The following is a 17,787-nucleotide window of genomic DNA, read 5'->3' as shown; positions in this document are numbered from 1 at the left end:
GGAGGAAGAGCAAGACGGCCATCTTCGTGAGGTCGAAAGATTGCGTGTTAAGGTAATTCTTCAAGTTATACACTTTTAAAATACAAACTGCACAACCTTATACTATATGTGTTAATAGTCAAACTGTTGTTGAAGTATGGACAGCAAAGACGGCAGTCAGCTTCAACCACAGTCGTTTCTGAGCTAGCCAGTCGTTAGCTAGCTTGCTGGCTTACAACTTCTGTACGTTAGCTAGCTAGCTAACAGTCTGACTGCTGGAAATGAATGTGTTTTGCGGCGATGATATTGCCACTGTGAAAAATAACATGCAATGGTTGTTTGCTAACAATGGTCAACAACCAAATGAACTCCTGAGTCAGCAATCGTGTTTTCTTTTTATGATGAAACAAGCGCTTTCCAGGCAAGGCAAATTGCGCGAGTTTGACTGACTAGATGTGCTCGATTTAGTTTGAAGGCTAGCCGGGTGGGCGTGGTGTACATTTTTGGGACCATTCCATCGGATGGCACGTCGGGCGGTGACATAAATCGAGTGCTCCTCCTTTTATTTATTGGCGCAAGCACAAATGAAATGGGTCTGGACCATAAATAACGAATGAATGCGCACGGTTTAGAATTTGGGAATAGCAGTAGACTACAGCACAGGTACCTTCATTGTCACAGAATCACTATGTTTCGTGTTATGACAAATTTATTTAATTAACCCTTAAATATATAAATATTTTATTCAAACTAATTAAGTACCATATAAGTTAATGTGTAGGGGTAAGTCAGAGAATGGTTTATCTATAGATGGCTGTAATAACAAATGTTTTGCCCCCTCAGCTTTCCAGCTATCTTGCTCAGATGCCTAGACACTGCTCCGCAGGTGGATGCAAATCCCGTGACACCAGGGAAAATCGTAAGGCTGGCATTACCTTTCACAGGTAAGTGGATCCAATCTAATTTTACCTAACCATTAAGACTGTGGGCTCTATTTTCGGATGGCGCTAAGGAGACACAAGTGTCAAACACATGTTAGTTTGCAATTTTGTCATGTAAAAACTGTTGCAATTGCATTTTCCAGCCCTAACAGCAGGTTTGGCAATTTACCTGTATAATGTCAGCTCGCTTACGCTGAGGTGGGAGGGGTGGCAATATTTGAGGTGTGCCTTAAAAACAAGTGCAAAAGTGAACATTTCATGCAGCACTAATGGGAAGTTTTAAGACCCACAAAAAGCAGGTCTTAACGGTAACGCAGTTAATAATGGCATGTATTTTGAGAGTGGAAGCGCAGCCTATCCAGCCATGATGCACAGTGCCCATGGAATGAGATACGTTTATTTTGTGCTGGTGATTTTCATAGGCTCGTATTTAGAAACATAAAAACGAATGGTTTCCCCCCATTTTGTTTAATTTGATTAAAAACGAAGCATAGCCTCCCCTCCCCTTATTAAATGCTGGTTTAGTAGCATAGCATACAGTGGGGAAAAAAAGTATTTAGTCAGCCACCAATTGTGCAAGTTCTCCCACTTAAAAAGATGAGAGGCCTGTAATTCTCATCTTAGGTACACGTCAACTATGACAGACAAATTGAGGAAAAAAATTCCAGAAAATCACATTGTAGGACTTTTAATGAATTTATTTGCAAATTATGGTGGAAAATAAGTATTTGGTCACCTACAAACAAGCAAGATTTCTGGCTCTCACAGACCTGTAACTTCTTCTTTAAGAGGCTCCTCTGTCCTCCACTCGTTACCTGTATTAATGGCATCTGTTTGAACTTGTTATCAGTATAAAAGACACCTGTCCACAACCTCAAACAGTCACACTCCAAACGCCACTATGGCCAAGACCAAATAGCTGTCAAAGGACACCAGAAACAAAATTGTAGACCTGCACCAGGCTGGGAAGACTGAATCTGCAATAGGTAAGCAGCTTGGTTTGAAGAAATCAACTGTGGGAGCAATTATTAGGAAATGGAAGACATACAAGACCACTGATAATCTCCCTCGATCTGGGGCTCCACGCAAGATCTCACCCCGTGGGGTCAAAATGATCACAAGAACGGTGAGCAGAAATCCCAGAACCACACGGGGGGACCTAGTGAATGACCTGCAGAGAGCTGGGACCAAAGTAACAAAGCCTACCATCAGTAACACACTACGCCGCCAGGGACTCAAATCCTGCAGTGCCAGACGTGTCCCCCTGCTTAAACCAGTACATGTCCAGGCCCATCTGAAGTTTGCTAGAGTGCATTTGGATGATCCAGAAGAGGATTGGGAGAATGTCATATGGTCAGATAAAAACAAAATATAACTTTTTGGTAAAAACTAAACTCGTCGTGTTTGGAGGACAAAGAATGCTGAGTTGCATCCAAAGAACACCATACCTACTGTGAAGCATGGGGGTGGAAACATCATGATTTGGGGCTGTTTTTCTGCAAAGGGACCAGGACGACTGATCCGTGTAAAGGAAAGAATGAATGGGGCCATGTATCGTGTGAAAACCTCCTTCCATCAGCAAGGGCATTGAAGATGAAACGTGGCTGGGTCTTTCAGCATGACAATGATCCCAAACACACCGCCCGGGCAACGAAGGAGTGGCTTCGTAAGAATCATTTCAAGGTCCTGGAGAGGCCTAGCCAGTCTCCAGATCTCAACCCCATAGAAAATCTTTGGAGGGAGTTGAAAGTCCGTGTTGCCCAGCGACAGCCCCAAAACATCACTGCTCTAGAGGAGATCTGCATGGAGGAATGGGCCAAAATACCAGCAACAGTGTGTGAAACCTTGTGAAGACTTACAGAAAACGTTTGACCTGTGTCATTGCCAACAAAGGGTATATAACAAAGTATTGAGAAACTTTTGTTATTGACCAAATACTTATTTCCACCATAATTTGCAAATAAATTCATTAAAAATCCTACAATGTGATTTTCTGGATTTTTTTTCCTCATTTTGTCTGTCATAGTTGACGTGTACCTATGATGAAAATTACAGGCCTCTCTCATCTTTTTAAGTGGGAGAACTTGCACAATTGGTGGCTGACTAAATACTTTTTTCCCCCACTGTAGGTGTATTTTTATCCTGGCCATTAGCCAAGTAGTCTATGAATAAAGGGGTTTTAAATAGTCTACTGAGAGTGCTTTGAAATATTGTGGAGGTTTTTGCCCTCATGCTTTTTCATTATTCACAATTCACATAGGCTACTAGCATACTTCTTTTTGCTTGTTCATCCCCATTTTCAAAGAGCGCCCCTCGTCGGATTACCAAAGACACGCTCAAGTCCAAACTATTGTCCTCCTATAATGCTATATCAATGGCAGATTTTTTAAAGAATCTGCCTTGCACATAGGCAACGATACAATTGACAGGAGCCTAGTATTTTGTATAGAGGTGCGAATGTTCTGCGTAAAGATATTTAGGCCTGCGTGTGCACAGAGTTCCATGGAACGAGAGAATCGATTTCTTTTCATTTTTATGACCGATCCTATTTAGAAATATCGTTGTTGGTTTAAAAAACAAGGTTTTCGTCAAATTAAAATAAAGATTCACCGTCCATGGGTTTATGGTGTGCACGTACATGGCTCGAATGTAATGCTATTTCTGGAGAAGTTAAAATATGATCTGTAAAATGGTTCCATTATGTTTATTAAACATTACATTTGCGAGCAGTATAACAGTGAGTGGACATTTCCCCTTTGTCTTTATATTGGATCTTTATCCAGCCTCTTTGAAAAGTTTGGATGTGCGTCAAACACTCCATAGTCTAAGATGCCTTGTCTGTATTATATGCCCACGGGGAGCAATTATGGTGCCTGTAACAGTATTTAGACATTGAAAACAAGTTATTGTTTCATTTTTATTAGAATGTGATTAGAGTTATACACTGTCTTTTTAGGCCTTATCAATAGCCTAGTGAATTTAATCTTGCTTATTGACTACGTTTGGCATCAATATCATCAATGTCCTTGTCCGTACTGCAATTTACAGTCGGCCTAGCCCCTATATCAGTCCAAATGCTATAGCCTATGTTTAAAAATATACAGTGAGCTCCATAATTCACTGGACAGTGACCATTCTTTTGTTATTTTGGTTCTGTACTCTAGCACTTTGAGTTTGAAAGGATACAATGACAATGAGGGTGAAGTGCAGACTGTCAGCTTTAATTTGAGGGTATTTTCATACATATCGGATGAACCGTTTACGAATTATAGAAGCTTTTGTACATGGTCCCCCCCATTTTCGGGCATCAAAAAACATTGGACAGTTTAACATAATATAGAATAAAGTAATCATTGTTAATATTTGGTCGCATATCCTTTGCATGCAATGACTGCTTGAAGTCTGCGATGCATCGCCACCACCAGACGGTGGGTATCTTCCCTGGTGATGCTCTGCCAGGCCTGTACTGCAGCCATCTTAAGTTCCTGCTTGTTTCGGGGACTTATTGCCTTAAGTCTCCTCTTCAGCATGTAAAATGCATGTTCAATTGGATTCAGATCTGGTGATTGACTCGGCCAGTCAAGGATTTTCCACTTTTTGGTCATCAAAAACCCCTTTGTTGCTCTAGCAGTATGTTTAGGGTCATTGTCTTGTTGCATGATTAAGTGCCGTCCAATGAGTTTGGAGGCATTTGGTTTTATCTGAGCAGATAAAATATTTCTGTAGACTTCAGAATTCATTGTTCTACTTCTGTCTGCAGTCACATCATCGATGAAGACAAGTGAGCCTGTTCCACTGGCAGCCATACAGGCCCAAGCCATAACACCCCCTCCACCATGTTTCATGGATGAGGTGGTATGCTTTGGATCATGGGCATTTCTTTTTTTTCTCCACACTTTTGTCTTTCCATCACTCTGGTACATGTTAATCTTTGTCTCATCTGTCCACAATACTTTTTTTCCAGAACTCTTGGGGCTCTTTTAGGTGCTTTTTAGCAAACTGTAATCTTGCCTTTCTGTTCTTCAGGCTTATCAGTGGTTTGCATTTTGTAGTGTACCCTCTGTAGTCCTGCTGGTGTAGTCTTCTGCGTATGGTAGACTTTGACACATCTACACCTGCATCCAGGATAGTGTTTTTGATCTGTTGGGCTGTTATCAGGGGTTTTTTCTTCACCATAGAGAGTATTCTCCGGTCATCCACTACAGTGGTCTTCCTCTGTCTACCGGGTCTTTTGACATAATTGAGTTCACCGGTTGTTTTTTTCTTGTTAATGATGAACAAAACTGTTGACTTGGGCATGGCCAGGGTTTTTGCAATGTTCCTGAATGATTGATTTTCATTTCTGAGCCTTATGACGGCCAACTTCATTTGCATCGACACTGCTGTCTTCCTCATGTTGTCACACCCCAATAACAACCTCCAAAGGCAATAGCAACGTCTAGAATCATTACTATTCATCAACAGCTCTCCTGCATTCACTAACGACACAAATGAATACACCTGCCTAACGACACACATCTGTGAAGCCAATTTAACAAATACTTGTAGTACCTTAAAATGGGGGGACCATGTACAAAAGGTGCTGTCATTTCTAAACGGTTCATCCGATATGTATGAAAATACCCTCAAATTAAAGCTGACAGTCTGCACTTCACGCTCATTGTCATTGTATCCTTTCAAACTCAAAGTGCTAGAGTACAGAACCAAAATAACAAAACAATGGTCACTGTCCAATGAATTATGGAGCTCACTGTATTTCCATAATGAAGCAAAGCAATTAGAACATTGTGGACTGCAAACATGTTAAACATATTTAGCAAATATGGGGCAGGCTATTTAACAAACTAGGCTATAACGGACTAACATTCTAATTGGTGTTGATGACAACGCAATACAGAAAAGACCGTAAATACACAACTTGGAGCAATAACATATTTATTCATGGAGCATGTTCTGATTGGCCAGCGAGGGGCAAGCCTCGACACATGCACAACTTGTTTATTCATCAAAACCCAGCCATTTCGCACCACCGGCAGCTACTGTGCCCATAATTCCAGTTGTGAAAATAGCAAAAATATTTCTCACACCCCCGATCCTATAACACCACCACTAAGATTGACCATTGTGTTAGATTTGTTAAAATAGAGCCCTGTGACTTGTACAGGGCATTTGGAAAGTATTCAGACCCCTTCCCTTTTTGCAAATTTTGTTACGTTACAGCCTTAATCTAAAATTGATTAAATTATTTTTTCCCTCATCAATCTACACACAATACACACGATGAAACCAAGATTGAACTTTTTGGCCTGAATGCCAAGCGTCACGTCTGGAGGAAACCTGGCACCATCCCTACGGTGAAGCATGGTGGTGGCAGCATCATGCTGTGGGGATATTTATCGGCGGCAGGGACTGGGAGACTAGTCAGGATCGAGGGAAAGATGAACGGAGCAAAGTACAGAGAGATCCTTGATGAAAACCTGCTCCAGAGCACTCAGGACCTCAGACTGGGGCGAAGGTTCACCTTCCAACAGGACAATGACCCTAAGCACACAGCCAAGACAACGCAGGAGTGGCTTCGGGACAAGTCTCTGAATGTCCTTGAGTGGCTCAGCCAGAGCCCGGACTTGAACCCGATCGAACATCTCTGGAGAGACCTGAAAATAGCTGTGCCGCTCCCCATCCAACCTGACAGAGCTTGAGAGGATCTGCAGAGAAGAATGGGAGAAACTCCTTAAATACAGGTGTGCCAAGCTTGTAGGGTCATACCCAAGAAGACTCGAGGCTGTAATCGCTGCCAAAGGTGCTTCAACAAAGTACTGAGTAAAGGGTGTCTTGACGTGACTTATATTAATATGGTGACTGTTATTTATCGAATCAACTAACTATGTTTAATTGTCACTTGATTAAATTAAGTCATGTAACAATTAACTCATTAGGAATTTGGGGCACCACGGAAGAAGTTGTTTAATGAGTTACCATCTCCAGAATTAAACTCTTAGAAGATATATGTTATATATCGATAAGACACTTATTCAATAATTACCTCTTATCAGTCTCATTCTGAACTTTGCATAATGCTTGAACCTGCAAGAACCCTAACCTTACTGATGAATCAGCAATATACAAATTGGCTTAATTATGACATTTACATTTAAGTCATTTAGCAGAAGCTCTTATCCAGAGCGACTTACAAATTGGTGCGTTCAACTTAGGATAGCCAGTGGGACAACCACTCCCCTTCTTTTTTTTTTTATGTAGGGGAGGGGGGGGGGGGGGGGGTAGAAGGATTACTGTTATACAATTCCAGGTATTCCTTAAAGAGGTAGGGTTTCAAGTGTCTCCAGAAGGTGGACAGTGAATCCGCTGTCGTGGGGGAGCTTTTTCCACCATTGGGGTGCCAGAGCAGCGAATAGCTTTGACTGGGCTGAGCGGGAACTGTGCTTCCGTAGAGGTAGGGGGGCTAGCAGGCCAGAGGTGGATCAACGTAGTGCCCTCGTTTGGGTGTAGGGTCTGATCAGAGCCTGAAGGTAAGGAGGTGCCATCCCCCTCACAGCGCCGTAGGCAAGCACCATGGTTTTGTAGTAGATGCAAGCTTCAACTGGAAGCCAGTGGAGTGTGCGGAGGAGCGGGGTGACATGAGAGAACTTGGGAAGGTTGAACACCAGACGGGCTGCAGCGTTCTGGATAAGTTGTAGGGGTTTAATGGCACAGGCAGGGAGCCCAGCCAACAACAAGTTGCAGTAATCCAGACGGGAGATGACAAGTGCCTGGATTAGGACCTGTGCCGCTTCCTGTGTAAGGTAGGGTCGTACTGCGAATGTTGTAGAGCATGAACCTACAGGATCGGGTCACCGCTTTGATGTTAGCGGAGAATGACAGGGTGTTGTCCAGGGTCACGCCAAGGTTCTTTACACTCTGGGAGGAGGACACAATGGAATTGTCAACCGTGATGGCGAGATCATGGAGCGGGCAGTCCTTCCCCGGGAGGAAGAGCAGCTCCGTCTTGCCGAGGTTCAGCTTGAGGTGGTGATCCGACATCCACACTGATATGTCTGCCAGACATGCAGAGATGCGATTCGCCACCTGGTTATCAGAAGGGGGAAAGGAGAAAATTAATTGTGTGTCTTCTGCGTAGCAATGATAGGAGAGACCGTGTGAGGATATGACAGAGCCAAGTGACTTGGTGTATAGAGAGAATAGGAGAGGGCCTAGAACTGAGCCCTGGGGGACACCAGTGGTGAGAGCACGTGGTGCGGAGACAGATTCTCGCCACGCCACCTGGTAGGAGCGACCTGTCAGGTAGGACGCAATCCAAGAGTGAGCAGCGCCGGAGGTGCCCAACTCGGAGAGGGTGGAGAGGTGGATCTGATGGTTCACAGTATCAAAGGCAGAAGATAGGTCTAGAAGGATAAGAGCAGAGGAGAGAGTTAGCTTTAGCAGTGCAGAGAGCCTCTGTGACACAGAGAAGAGCGGTCTCAGTTGAATGACCAGTCTTGAAACCTGACTGGTTTGGATCAAGAAGGTCATTCTGAGAGAGATAGCAGGAGAGTTGGCTAGAGACGGCACGCTCAAGAGTTTTGGAGAGGAAAAGAAAGAAGTGATACTGGTCTGTAGTTGTTGACATCGGAGGGATCGAGTGTAGGTTTTTTGAGGAGGGGTGCAACTCTCGCTCTCTCGAAGACGGAAGGGACATGGCCAGCGGTCAAGGATGAGTTAATGAGCGAGGTGAGGTAAGGGAGAAGGTCTCCGGAAATGGTCTGGAGAAGAGAGGAGGGGATAGGGTCAAGCGGGAAGGTTGTTGGGCGGCCGTCCGTCACAAGTCGCAAGATTTCATCTGGAGAGAGAGGGGAGAAAGAAGTCAAAGCATAGGGTAGGGCAGTGTGAGCAGGACCAGCGGTGTCATTTGACTTAATAAATGAGGATCGGATGTCGTCAACATTCTTTTCAAAATGGTTGACGAAGTCATCCACAGAGAGGGAGGGGGGAGGACGAGGAGGAGGATTCAGCAGGGAGGAGAAGGTGGCAAAGAGCTTCCTAGGGTTAGAGGCAGAGGCTTGGAATTTAGAGTGGTAGAAAGTGGCTTTAGCAGCAGAAACAGAGGAAGAAAATGTAGAGAGGAGGGAGTGAAAAGATGACAGGTCCGCAGGGAGTCTAGTTTTCCTCTATTTCCGCTCGGCTGCCTGGCGCCCTGTTCTGTGAGCTCGCAATGAGTCGTCAAGCCACGGAGCAGGAGGGGAGGACCGAGCCGGCCGGGAGGATAGGGGACATAGAGAGTCAAAAGATGCAGAAAGGGAGGAGAGGAGGGTTGAGGCAGCAGAATCAGGAGATCGGAGGGAGAAGGATTTAGCAGAGGGAAGAGATGATAGGATGGAAGAGGAGAGAGTAGCGGGAGAGAGAGAGCGAAGGTTGCGACGGCACATTACCATCTGAGTAGGGGCAGAGTGAGTAGTGTTGGAGGAGAGCGAGAGAGAAAAGGATACAAAGTAGTGGTCAGAGACTTGGAGGGGAGTTGCAGTGAGATTAGTAGAACAACAGCATCTAGTAAAGATGAGGTCAAGCGTATTGCCTGCCTTGTGCGTAGGGGGGGATGGTGAGAGGGTGAGGTCAAAAGAGGAAAGGAGTGGAAAGAAGGAGGCAGAGAGAAATGAGTCAAAGGCAGACGTAGGGAGGTTAAAGTCACCCAGAACTGTGAGGGGTGAGCCATCCTCAGGAAATGAACTTGTCAAGCTCATTGATGAACTCTCCAAGGGAACCTGGAGGGCGATAAATGATAAGGATGTTAAGCTTGAATGGGCTAGTGACTGTGACAGCATGGAATTCAAATGAGGAGATAGACAGATGGGTCAGGGGAAAAAGAGAGAATGTCCACTTGGGAGAGTTGAGGATTCCTGTGCCACCACCGCGCTGACCAGATGCTCTCGGGTATGTGAGAACACATGATCAGACGAGGAAAGAGCAGTAGGAGTAGCAGTGTTTTCTGTGGTAATCCATGTTTCTGTCACTGCCAAGAAGTCGAGGGACTGGAGGGTAGCATAGGCTGAGATGAACTATGCCTTGTTGGCCTCAGAACGGCAGTTCCAGAGGCTGCCGGAGACCTGGAACTCCACGTGGCTCGTGCTCTCAGGGACCACCAGATTAGAGTGGCAGCAGCCACGTGGTGTGAAGCGTTTGTATGGCCTGTGAAGAGAGGAGAGAACAGGGATAGACAGACACATAGTTGACAGGCTACAGAAAAGGCTACAATAATGCAAAAGAGATCCGAATAAAATTAACTAAACATCTGGGGAAGCGAGAGAGCGGGGCCTCCCTCACTTACCTTTCACTGAAACACTCAAATATAACTCTCCCAACTTCCACTTTAGAAATTATAATTGTTGTAAACTACAGCGGTTCAATATTTTCTAGGAATAGACTCTAACTTAGTTTATTCAGCTAGCTAATTTGGTACAGTATTCTTCCGTGAAAACCGCCCAGGGCACCGTATCCTATGACGCCATAGCTAACTAGCATGCTAGCTTCCAATAACACATGTTTAGCACCAATACTCGGTTACAACAAACTACCAATAGTGTGTTAACACACTAAACAGATCATTCATGTCCATGTCTAACGTTGTGTAAAGTTTTGGGTTAGTTTTGACAGTTTGAGTGAGTACGTCATCAATTTATTCAGCCAGTTTGTTAGCTAGCTAGAATAGTTAGCATATTAGCTAGCCATCGCTCTCTGTCAACGAACCAACCCCTCCTCCCACGGTATGAAACCCACAGAGAGAGTCAAGCTAACGTTAACTAGTCACCCTTGTCTTGAATTCCTTTTAAACGACTCCGGTTACCAGTATGTAAAAATAAAATAAAAAATAAGTGTAGGTTATAAACTTACCCTTAGTAGCTACTGTTAGCTAGTTAAGTGTAAAGCTAGCTACTGAATCAATTTAGCTAGTTCACGTCTGTCCCAACGGAGAGAAGCGTCTCCAAATGCAGAAGCCCGGTTAATACAAACATATCTTACCAAGCCAACTAGCTAGTTAGTTATCTATAATTGTTTTAGATTAATTCCAAATTAGGACCAACTGTTCTATTGGTCATCTAGTTGCCAGTTTGTGGGGATGACGTTACTTGTAAACATTACAGTTAGGTCGTTCCAGCTGTTGTTTAGTTAGCTATCCAGGTAGCAACAAGCTAGCTACATTTTGAGTACAGTAGCTACATACATTCCATTCTCTTCATTAGTCCTGTTCCTCTTAAAAGGTTATTTATTTACTAACTAACTAAATAATAACCACACACACAGAGGTTATTGATTACTAATGTAATACAATGAAAACAGGTCCCTAGTGGACTGGAATAACAATAGCATGAATGCTTGGGTAGAAGGAGGGTTGGCTGATTCAGAGAGAGGGGGGAAGGAAGAGACAAAGGAATTCACCTATCGGACATTTGTAAACTACTTCACGCTTCCTGGTCTAATGTTGATTTGTTTTTCAAGGCTTTTTATGCCCTCGTGGTAAAAGGGGCGTTCCATCATGTTTGTGCTCATCTGGGTGTGGCCACTGACTGAGAACAAATCAATATGGAAAACAATCATCTCATCTAGAATGCTAAAATCACATTGTTATCTTCACAAAAGTATTATTATACTTAATCATTTGTTTTATACAACAATTAGATGCAAACCTCATAACTGGGAAGTGTACACCCCCAGAGATACAGTTATGTTGTTCCACCGTCTTTAATGACATCACAACATAGTAACGAATTTCACAGGATTGTTCTTTAAGTCCCCACCGACCATTTCCCACATTCTTTGAAGTAGGAATATTGTTTCATTATCCACTTTTGGATGTTGGAGTCTTGGCGGGAAGACTTCCTCTGTTCCACAGGGAATTCCCTCTCCCAATACTGCATGGCACGGAAAATAAAGTTTCTGCAAGGAATTTACGACCTGTCATAAAACTGGCCGCCAGGAGAGGGGGTGTTCAAACATTTGCCTAGCCGGCATCTTTGCTCCTCAGCCCATGAGGGCAAGTCATGACAAGGGTCTGAATACTTATGTAAATGTAATATTTCAGTTTTTTATTTTGAATAAATTTTGAACAAAATCAGCAGGGGATCAAATACTTTTTTTCCCCTCACTGTATACAGAAGATTTTTAAATGAACACGTTTCTTCTGCTTAACCATGTGCATGCTATGTATTACTTTGCCATGCATATTATTGCAAGTCTTCATTAAGTTCCTGTGGTTGCCAGGTTGCCAAAGCGCGGAACCCCACGCCGGGACCTATGGATCATCAACTCACACCGCAAGGGCCCACAAGGCCAGGGGCCATGGGACCCCCAGAGCAACTTCATCTATTTCTGCTCCAAGCACTTCACCCCAGAGAGTTTTGAACTCTCAGGAGTTAGGTATGTAGTGTCTCTTCCAACTTATAGAGGGCAGTGTTTACCTCAGAATTCCATAGATTAGGTGATAATGTACTGTATCTCTAGTGCCTAGTTTCCACTGGAGAAACTTCAGCCTAACTGTCAGGGTGATTATGTATTGATGGATAGCGTTACAGTTTATCCCCTTAATCAACATTTTGGGGGGATTGTCTGTATAAGGACTGAAATGAAAGAAAATGCAATAAATTGCAAAGTAAGCTTAGTGCTGTTGATATTGATACAGAGATACACTATTTATACAAAAGTATGTGGACAACCCTTCAAATTAGTGGATTTGGCTATTTCATCCACACTCATTGCTGACAGGTGTATAAAATCGAGCACACAGACATGCAATCTCCGTAGACAAACATTGGCAGTAGAATGGTCTTACTGACGTGACTTTCAACGTGGCACCATCATAGGATGCCACCTTTCCAACAAGTCAACTGTTCAAATGTTGGTAATGTTATTTTGAAGTGGAAACGTCTAGGAGCAACAACGGCTCAGCCATGAAGTGGTAGGCCACACAAGCTCACAGAACGGGACCGCTGAGTGCTGAAGCGCGTAGAGCGTAAAAATCGTCTCCTCGGTTGCAACACTCACTACCGCGTTCCAAACTGCCTCTGGAAGCAACGTCAGCACAATAACTGTTCTTCGGGAGCTTCATGAAATGGGTTTCCATGGCCGAGCTCCACACACAAGCCTAAGATCACCATGCGCAATGCCAAGCGTCGGCTGGAGTGGTGTAAAGCTCGCCTCCATTGGACTCTGGAGCAGGGGAAACGCGTTCTCTGGAGTGATGGATCACGCTTCACCATCTGGCAGTCCGACGGACTAATCTGGGTTTGGCGGATGCCAGGAGAACGCTACCTGCCCCAATGCATAGTGCCAACTGTAAAGTTTGGTGGAGGAGGAATAATGGTCTGGGGCTGTTTTTCATGGTTCTTGCTAGGCCCCTTGGGGAACTCTTAACGCTACAGCATACAATGACATTGTAGACGATTCTGTGCCTCCATCTTTGTGGTAACAGTTTGGGATGGCCCTTTCCTGTTTCAGCATGACAGTGCCCCCGTGCAGAAAGCGAGGTCCATACAGAAATGGTTTGTCGAGATCGGTGTGGAAGAACTTGACTGGCCTGCACAGAGCCCTGACCTCAACCCCATCACACATCCTTTGGATTGATTAGAACGCCGACTGCGAGGCAGGCCTAATTGCCTAACATCAGTGCCGACCTCACTAATGCTCTTGTGGCTGAAAGGAAGCAAGTCCCTGCAGCAATGTTCCAACATCTAGTGGAAAGCCTTCCCAGAAGAGTGGAGGCTGTTATAGCAGCAAAGGTGGGACCAACTCCATATTAATGGCCATGATTTTGGAATGAGATGTTCGACGAGCAGGTGTCCACATACTTTTGGTCATGTAGTGTATGAAAATATACGGTATGTAACAATGCATCAAGGATAACTGCCAGCATTTTAAATGATCGTAATCTTACCTTCTGGTAACTTTACACAGTGGGTACCGAAGGCTGAAGGACGATGCATTGCCCACAGTCTTCGAAATGGTCACGCAGCCAGGAGGAAGAGGAGGGGGTGAAACTCCTAGAGGAAAGGGCAAACAGACTGTCATAAGCCTACAGACTAGGTAATATAAAATAAAAACATGTATTTGTTATATTTTGTATCATATGTATGGATATGGAAGTACATGTAGCACAGTGTGCGATTTGATTGTAGTCGTACACTTTATGATTAGAAATGATGAGTCGCTATTGTAGGCCTACATGTAGATAAGAGCTGTGATGCGTGTTAAATGTCATCTTTCCTTTTTTAGGAGGTCCCGCTCTCTGAAAGTGGAACAAGACAACCAGAATGGCGCACAACAAGAAACTGAAGCAAAAAACATAGTTAGTGGAGAACAAGTTCAGAGCTCTGAGACACCCAATGGGGAACCTAATATCTGGATGGAGCAGGGCAAAGCACAGTCCCTCCCTCCCACCCATGGAATATCTGCACCGACTGTCGAAACACCACAGAGTCCCCCTCAACACCCATCAGGCGCTTCACCCGGAGACCCTCCTGGCTCTTCATCCTCTCCCCGTCCTCATTCCCCATCGCGATACATGCTGCGCCTACCCCCACCTCCCGGCTTCTACCTGCCGAAGGAACACAACTATGCTCAGCACTGCCCCCTGGTGTGGCGGAAGCGTTACGACAGGGCCATCGACAGCCTGGAGAAGTCCCTGCGTCTGCTCAGTGCGGCCAGGCGGCGGGAGAACCGGCTGCGGCATGCGCTCCTGCGCCTCAGAGAGAATCGTCTGAAACACACCCTGCTTCGCTCCCGGGACGGAGCTAAGGGCAGGGGAGGTCGAATTCAGGGGTTGGAGAGGAGAGTACATGGAGATAAGGCAGGAGGAGGTGCCAGCCTGGCCGAGCCAGAGGAGACTGAGATGGATGGAGTGCCAGAGGACTTGGGGCTATTTGAAGACGGACCTGGGGAACCGATTGACTGGGGAGGGCGGGTCCGGACTACAGAGACTAAAACTGGGTTGGAAGAGGAGGGGGGTTACTGCTTCTACTGTGGAAAAGGGCGAGAAGACGATGGGGTTAAAGTGTCCAGGGGAAGCTCTCAGATAAGGAAAGGTGGACAGGGAACTGTGGATGATGGCTCTTGGAGTTCTCAGGTTGGTGAGGGGGACAGAGATGGTCGAAGAGGAAGACAAATTCCAAAGAAGGCTCGAGGTCAAAAGGTTGGAGAGGCCACAACATATGCAGGAGCGCCACAGGAAAGCTATGAAAGCTACTACTATCACTGTGGCGCGTCTGAGAGCGGTGAAGATGTGCAGGTAGTCATGGTGGAGCTGCCACCTGAGAAAGGGGTGAAAGCTGGCGTGGAACTTCACTGCAACCCTCAGCTGTCCATCCCCCTGTTGCAAACACAATCACAGGTGGACCTCCAGCAGATGCAGGCGCAGCCCTTGGGCAGAGCAGCACTGCAGGATACCCACAGCCGGGTTCAGTTCCTGCAGCCTGGCCCAGCCTCCCAGCAAGGGCTACTCCTCACAGACCTGAACTCAATAGAAGCAGAGCCAGCGGACAGCCAGCAGCAGCAGGAGGAGCAGGTGTTCTGGATGCAGGAGGGCCAACTGCTCTTAGTGCCTGTACCCTCCGAAGACTGGCTGAAGAGCACAGTTGGGATGGAGGGAGTGGCAGAAGAGGTGGGAGCACAAAGCATATTGGTGTCAGAGGTGGGATTTCCCAGAGACTTGGTGGAGGAGAAAAATAGGGTGTGCTTAGAGGGTGAGGGTAGAGGGCTGAGGGTTATATTGCCCACTGATGGACAGGGAGGCCACCACTCAGACATCAGGACTACTGTGGTGAGCGGTGATGTGAGGGAGCGGTTGAAAGAACACTTGGAGGGGTTTCAGCTCCAGCTTAGCAGTGAGTTTATTGACTGAAGGCTGTATCACATTAAAGGGCCAAAGGGTGGAAGCCTTCATAGAGTGCAAAGGTGACAGCATACTGTTGTGTTTTATGTACATCATCTAAGATGGTGGAATGTTAACTTATAACTTAATCAGATGGAAAAGTCAAGAGGAACCATTTAGCAGGACAAATAAGTCAGTCATATTCTTACCAGCTTGTTAGCCAAAAATGCAACCCAAAATGCTTCATAAAAAAAAATTACATTCCATTTACTCACTTCACTTAGGCTTGTGTAGTAGAGAAGTGGTTCCCAAACTGTGTGGTGCGCCGAGGGGTCGGCAAGGTGCAATTTGGAAATTGGGTAGTGCATCATCAGTTTTCCTCTTGTCATGTCAGTCATTGCATACCTTAGAGAGCTATTTATAACTTGTCCGAAATGTCCAGATCAACTCAACTCGCCCATGTCAGCTAACTTTTTTTTAGCTAGATTTTGTTGTAATGTTTGAGTCACTCAATAAACATTAGACATGGCCAAATGTATAGAATAGCAAGAAAATTAGCTTTAAACCTGCAAAATGTTCTCTGCGCCAACAAGAGGGGTGTGAACAGTTTGTGTCATGAACAGCGCTTGTGCCCATAGAAATAGACGTGGCGCACGCATGTGCAAGGGGGGTGCGCGATGTTCCCCAATGCTGGAAGGGGGCCTGAGTGAAAAGGTTTGGGAACCCTTGTAGTAGAGCATACAACGTGTAATTGAAAACATTTCAAAGCATACATCACAGAATTAATGAAATACATTGTAAATCATGCTCAGTTACACTTTTCATTGCCTGTACTTACAATTATTACAGTATTAATAAAATAACGTATAATAATTTCACCATCTGTAAGCCAAAGACTTTGTTCATGCCTACACATTCCATGTACAGTGGGGGAAAAAAGTATTTAGTCAGCCACCAATTGTGCAAGTTCTCCCACTTAAAAAGATGAGAGAGGCCTGTAATTTTCATCATAGGTAGACGTCAACTATGACAGACAAAATGAGATTTTTTTTCTCCAGAAAATCACATTGTAGGATTTTTAATGAATTTATTTGGAAATTATGGTGGAAAATAAGTATTTTTTGTGTTGGCAATGACACAGGTCAAACGTTTTCTGTAAGTCTTCACAAGGTTTTCACACACTGTTGCTGGTATTTTGGCCCATTCCTCCATGCAGATCTCCTCTAGAGCAGTGATGTTTTGGGGCTGTCGCTGGGCAACACAGACTTTCAACTCCCTCCAAAGATTTTCTATGGGGTTGAGATCTGGAGACTGGCTAGGCCACTCCAGGACCTTGAAATGCTTCTTACGAAGCCACTCCTTCGTTGCCCGGGCAGTGTGTTTGGGATCATTGTCATGCTGAAAGACCCAGCCACGTTTCATCTTCAATGCCCTTGCTGATGGAAGGAGGTTTTCACTCAAAATCTCATGATACATGGCCCCATTCATTCTTTCCTTTACACGGATCAGTCGTCCTGGTCCCTTTGCAGAAAAACAGCCCCAAAGCATGATGTTTCCACCCCCATGCTTTACAGTAGGTATGGTGTTCTTTGGATGCAACTCGGCATTCTTTGTCCTCCAAACACGACGAGTTGAGTTTTTACCAAAAAGTTATATTTTGGTTTCATCTGACCATATGACATTCTCCCAATCCTCTTCTGGATCATCCAAATACACTCTAGCAAACTTCAGACGGGCCTGGACATGTACTGCCTTAAGCAGGGGGACACGTCTGGCACTGCAGGATTTGAGTCCCTGGCGGCGTAGTGTGTTACTGATGGTAGGCTTTGCTACTTTGGTCCCAGCTCTCTGCAGGTCATTCACTAGGTCCCCCCGTGTGGTTCTGGGATTTTTGCTCACCGTTCTTGTGATCATTTTGACCCCACGGGGTGAGATCTTGCGTGGAGCCCCAGATCGAGGGAGATTATCAGTGGTCTTGTATGTCTTCCATTTCCTAATAATTGCTCCCACAGTTGATTT

The 17,787-nt window shown here is 45.0% G+C and overlaps 1 protein-coding gene across 2 annotated transcripts; it reads left to right on the top strand.

The window, feature by feature from the left end:
- On the top strand, positions 1–16,196 carry thap7 (THAP domain containing 7). 2 transcript variants are annotated; one of them, XM_041903962.2, is made up of 5 exons: positions 1–52; positions 823–923; positions 12,168–12,323; positions 13,857–13,985; positions 14,175–16,196. In XM_041903962.2, the coding sequence occupies exons 2-5, from the start codon at positions 844–846 to the stop codon at positions 15,796–15,798; spliced, it is 1,989 nt and encodes a 662-aa protein (XP_041759896.1). In that variant the 5' UTR covers positions 1–52; positions 823–843; the 3' UTR covers positions 15,799–16,196. The 2 variants fall into 2 exon arrangements, with proteins under 2 accessions (XP_041759896.1, XP_041759897.1); XM_041903963.2 differs by lacking the exon at positions 1–52 and adding an exon at positions 553–642.
- Positions 16,197–17,787: the final 1,591 nt, after the last annotated feature.

This window comes from Coregonus clupeaformis, chromosome 17 (assembly GCF_020615455.1).
Source record: "Coregonus clupeaformis isolate EN_2021a chromosome 17, ASM2061545v1, whole genome shotgun sequence".
NCBI classification, from domain to species: Eukaryota; Metazoa; Chordata; class Actinopteri; order Salmoniformes; family Salmonidae; genus Coregonus; species Coregonus clupeaformis.
This window is presented reverse-complemented; position numbering and strand designations above follow the sequence as displayed.

What these genes read in the sequence shown, in the direction of transcription:
- thap7 (XM_041903962.2), top strand. Translation starts at nt 844, where the DNA reads ATGCCTAGACACTGCTCCGCAGGTGGATGCAAATCCCGTGACACCAGG. An exon ending in GCTGGCATTACCTTTCACAG is followed by an intron (nt 924 to 12,167) that starts GTAAGTGGATCC and finishes TGTGGTTGCCAG; the next exon opens with GTTGCCAAAGCGCGGAACCC. An exon ending in TTTGAACTCTCAGGAGTTAG is followed by an intron (nt 12,324 to 13,856) that starts GTATGTAGTGTC and finishes AACTTTACACAG; the next exon opens with TGGGTACCGAAGGCTGAAGG.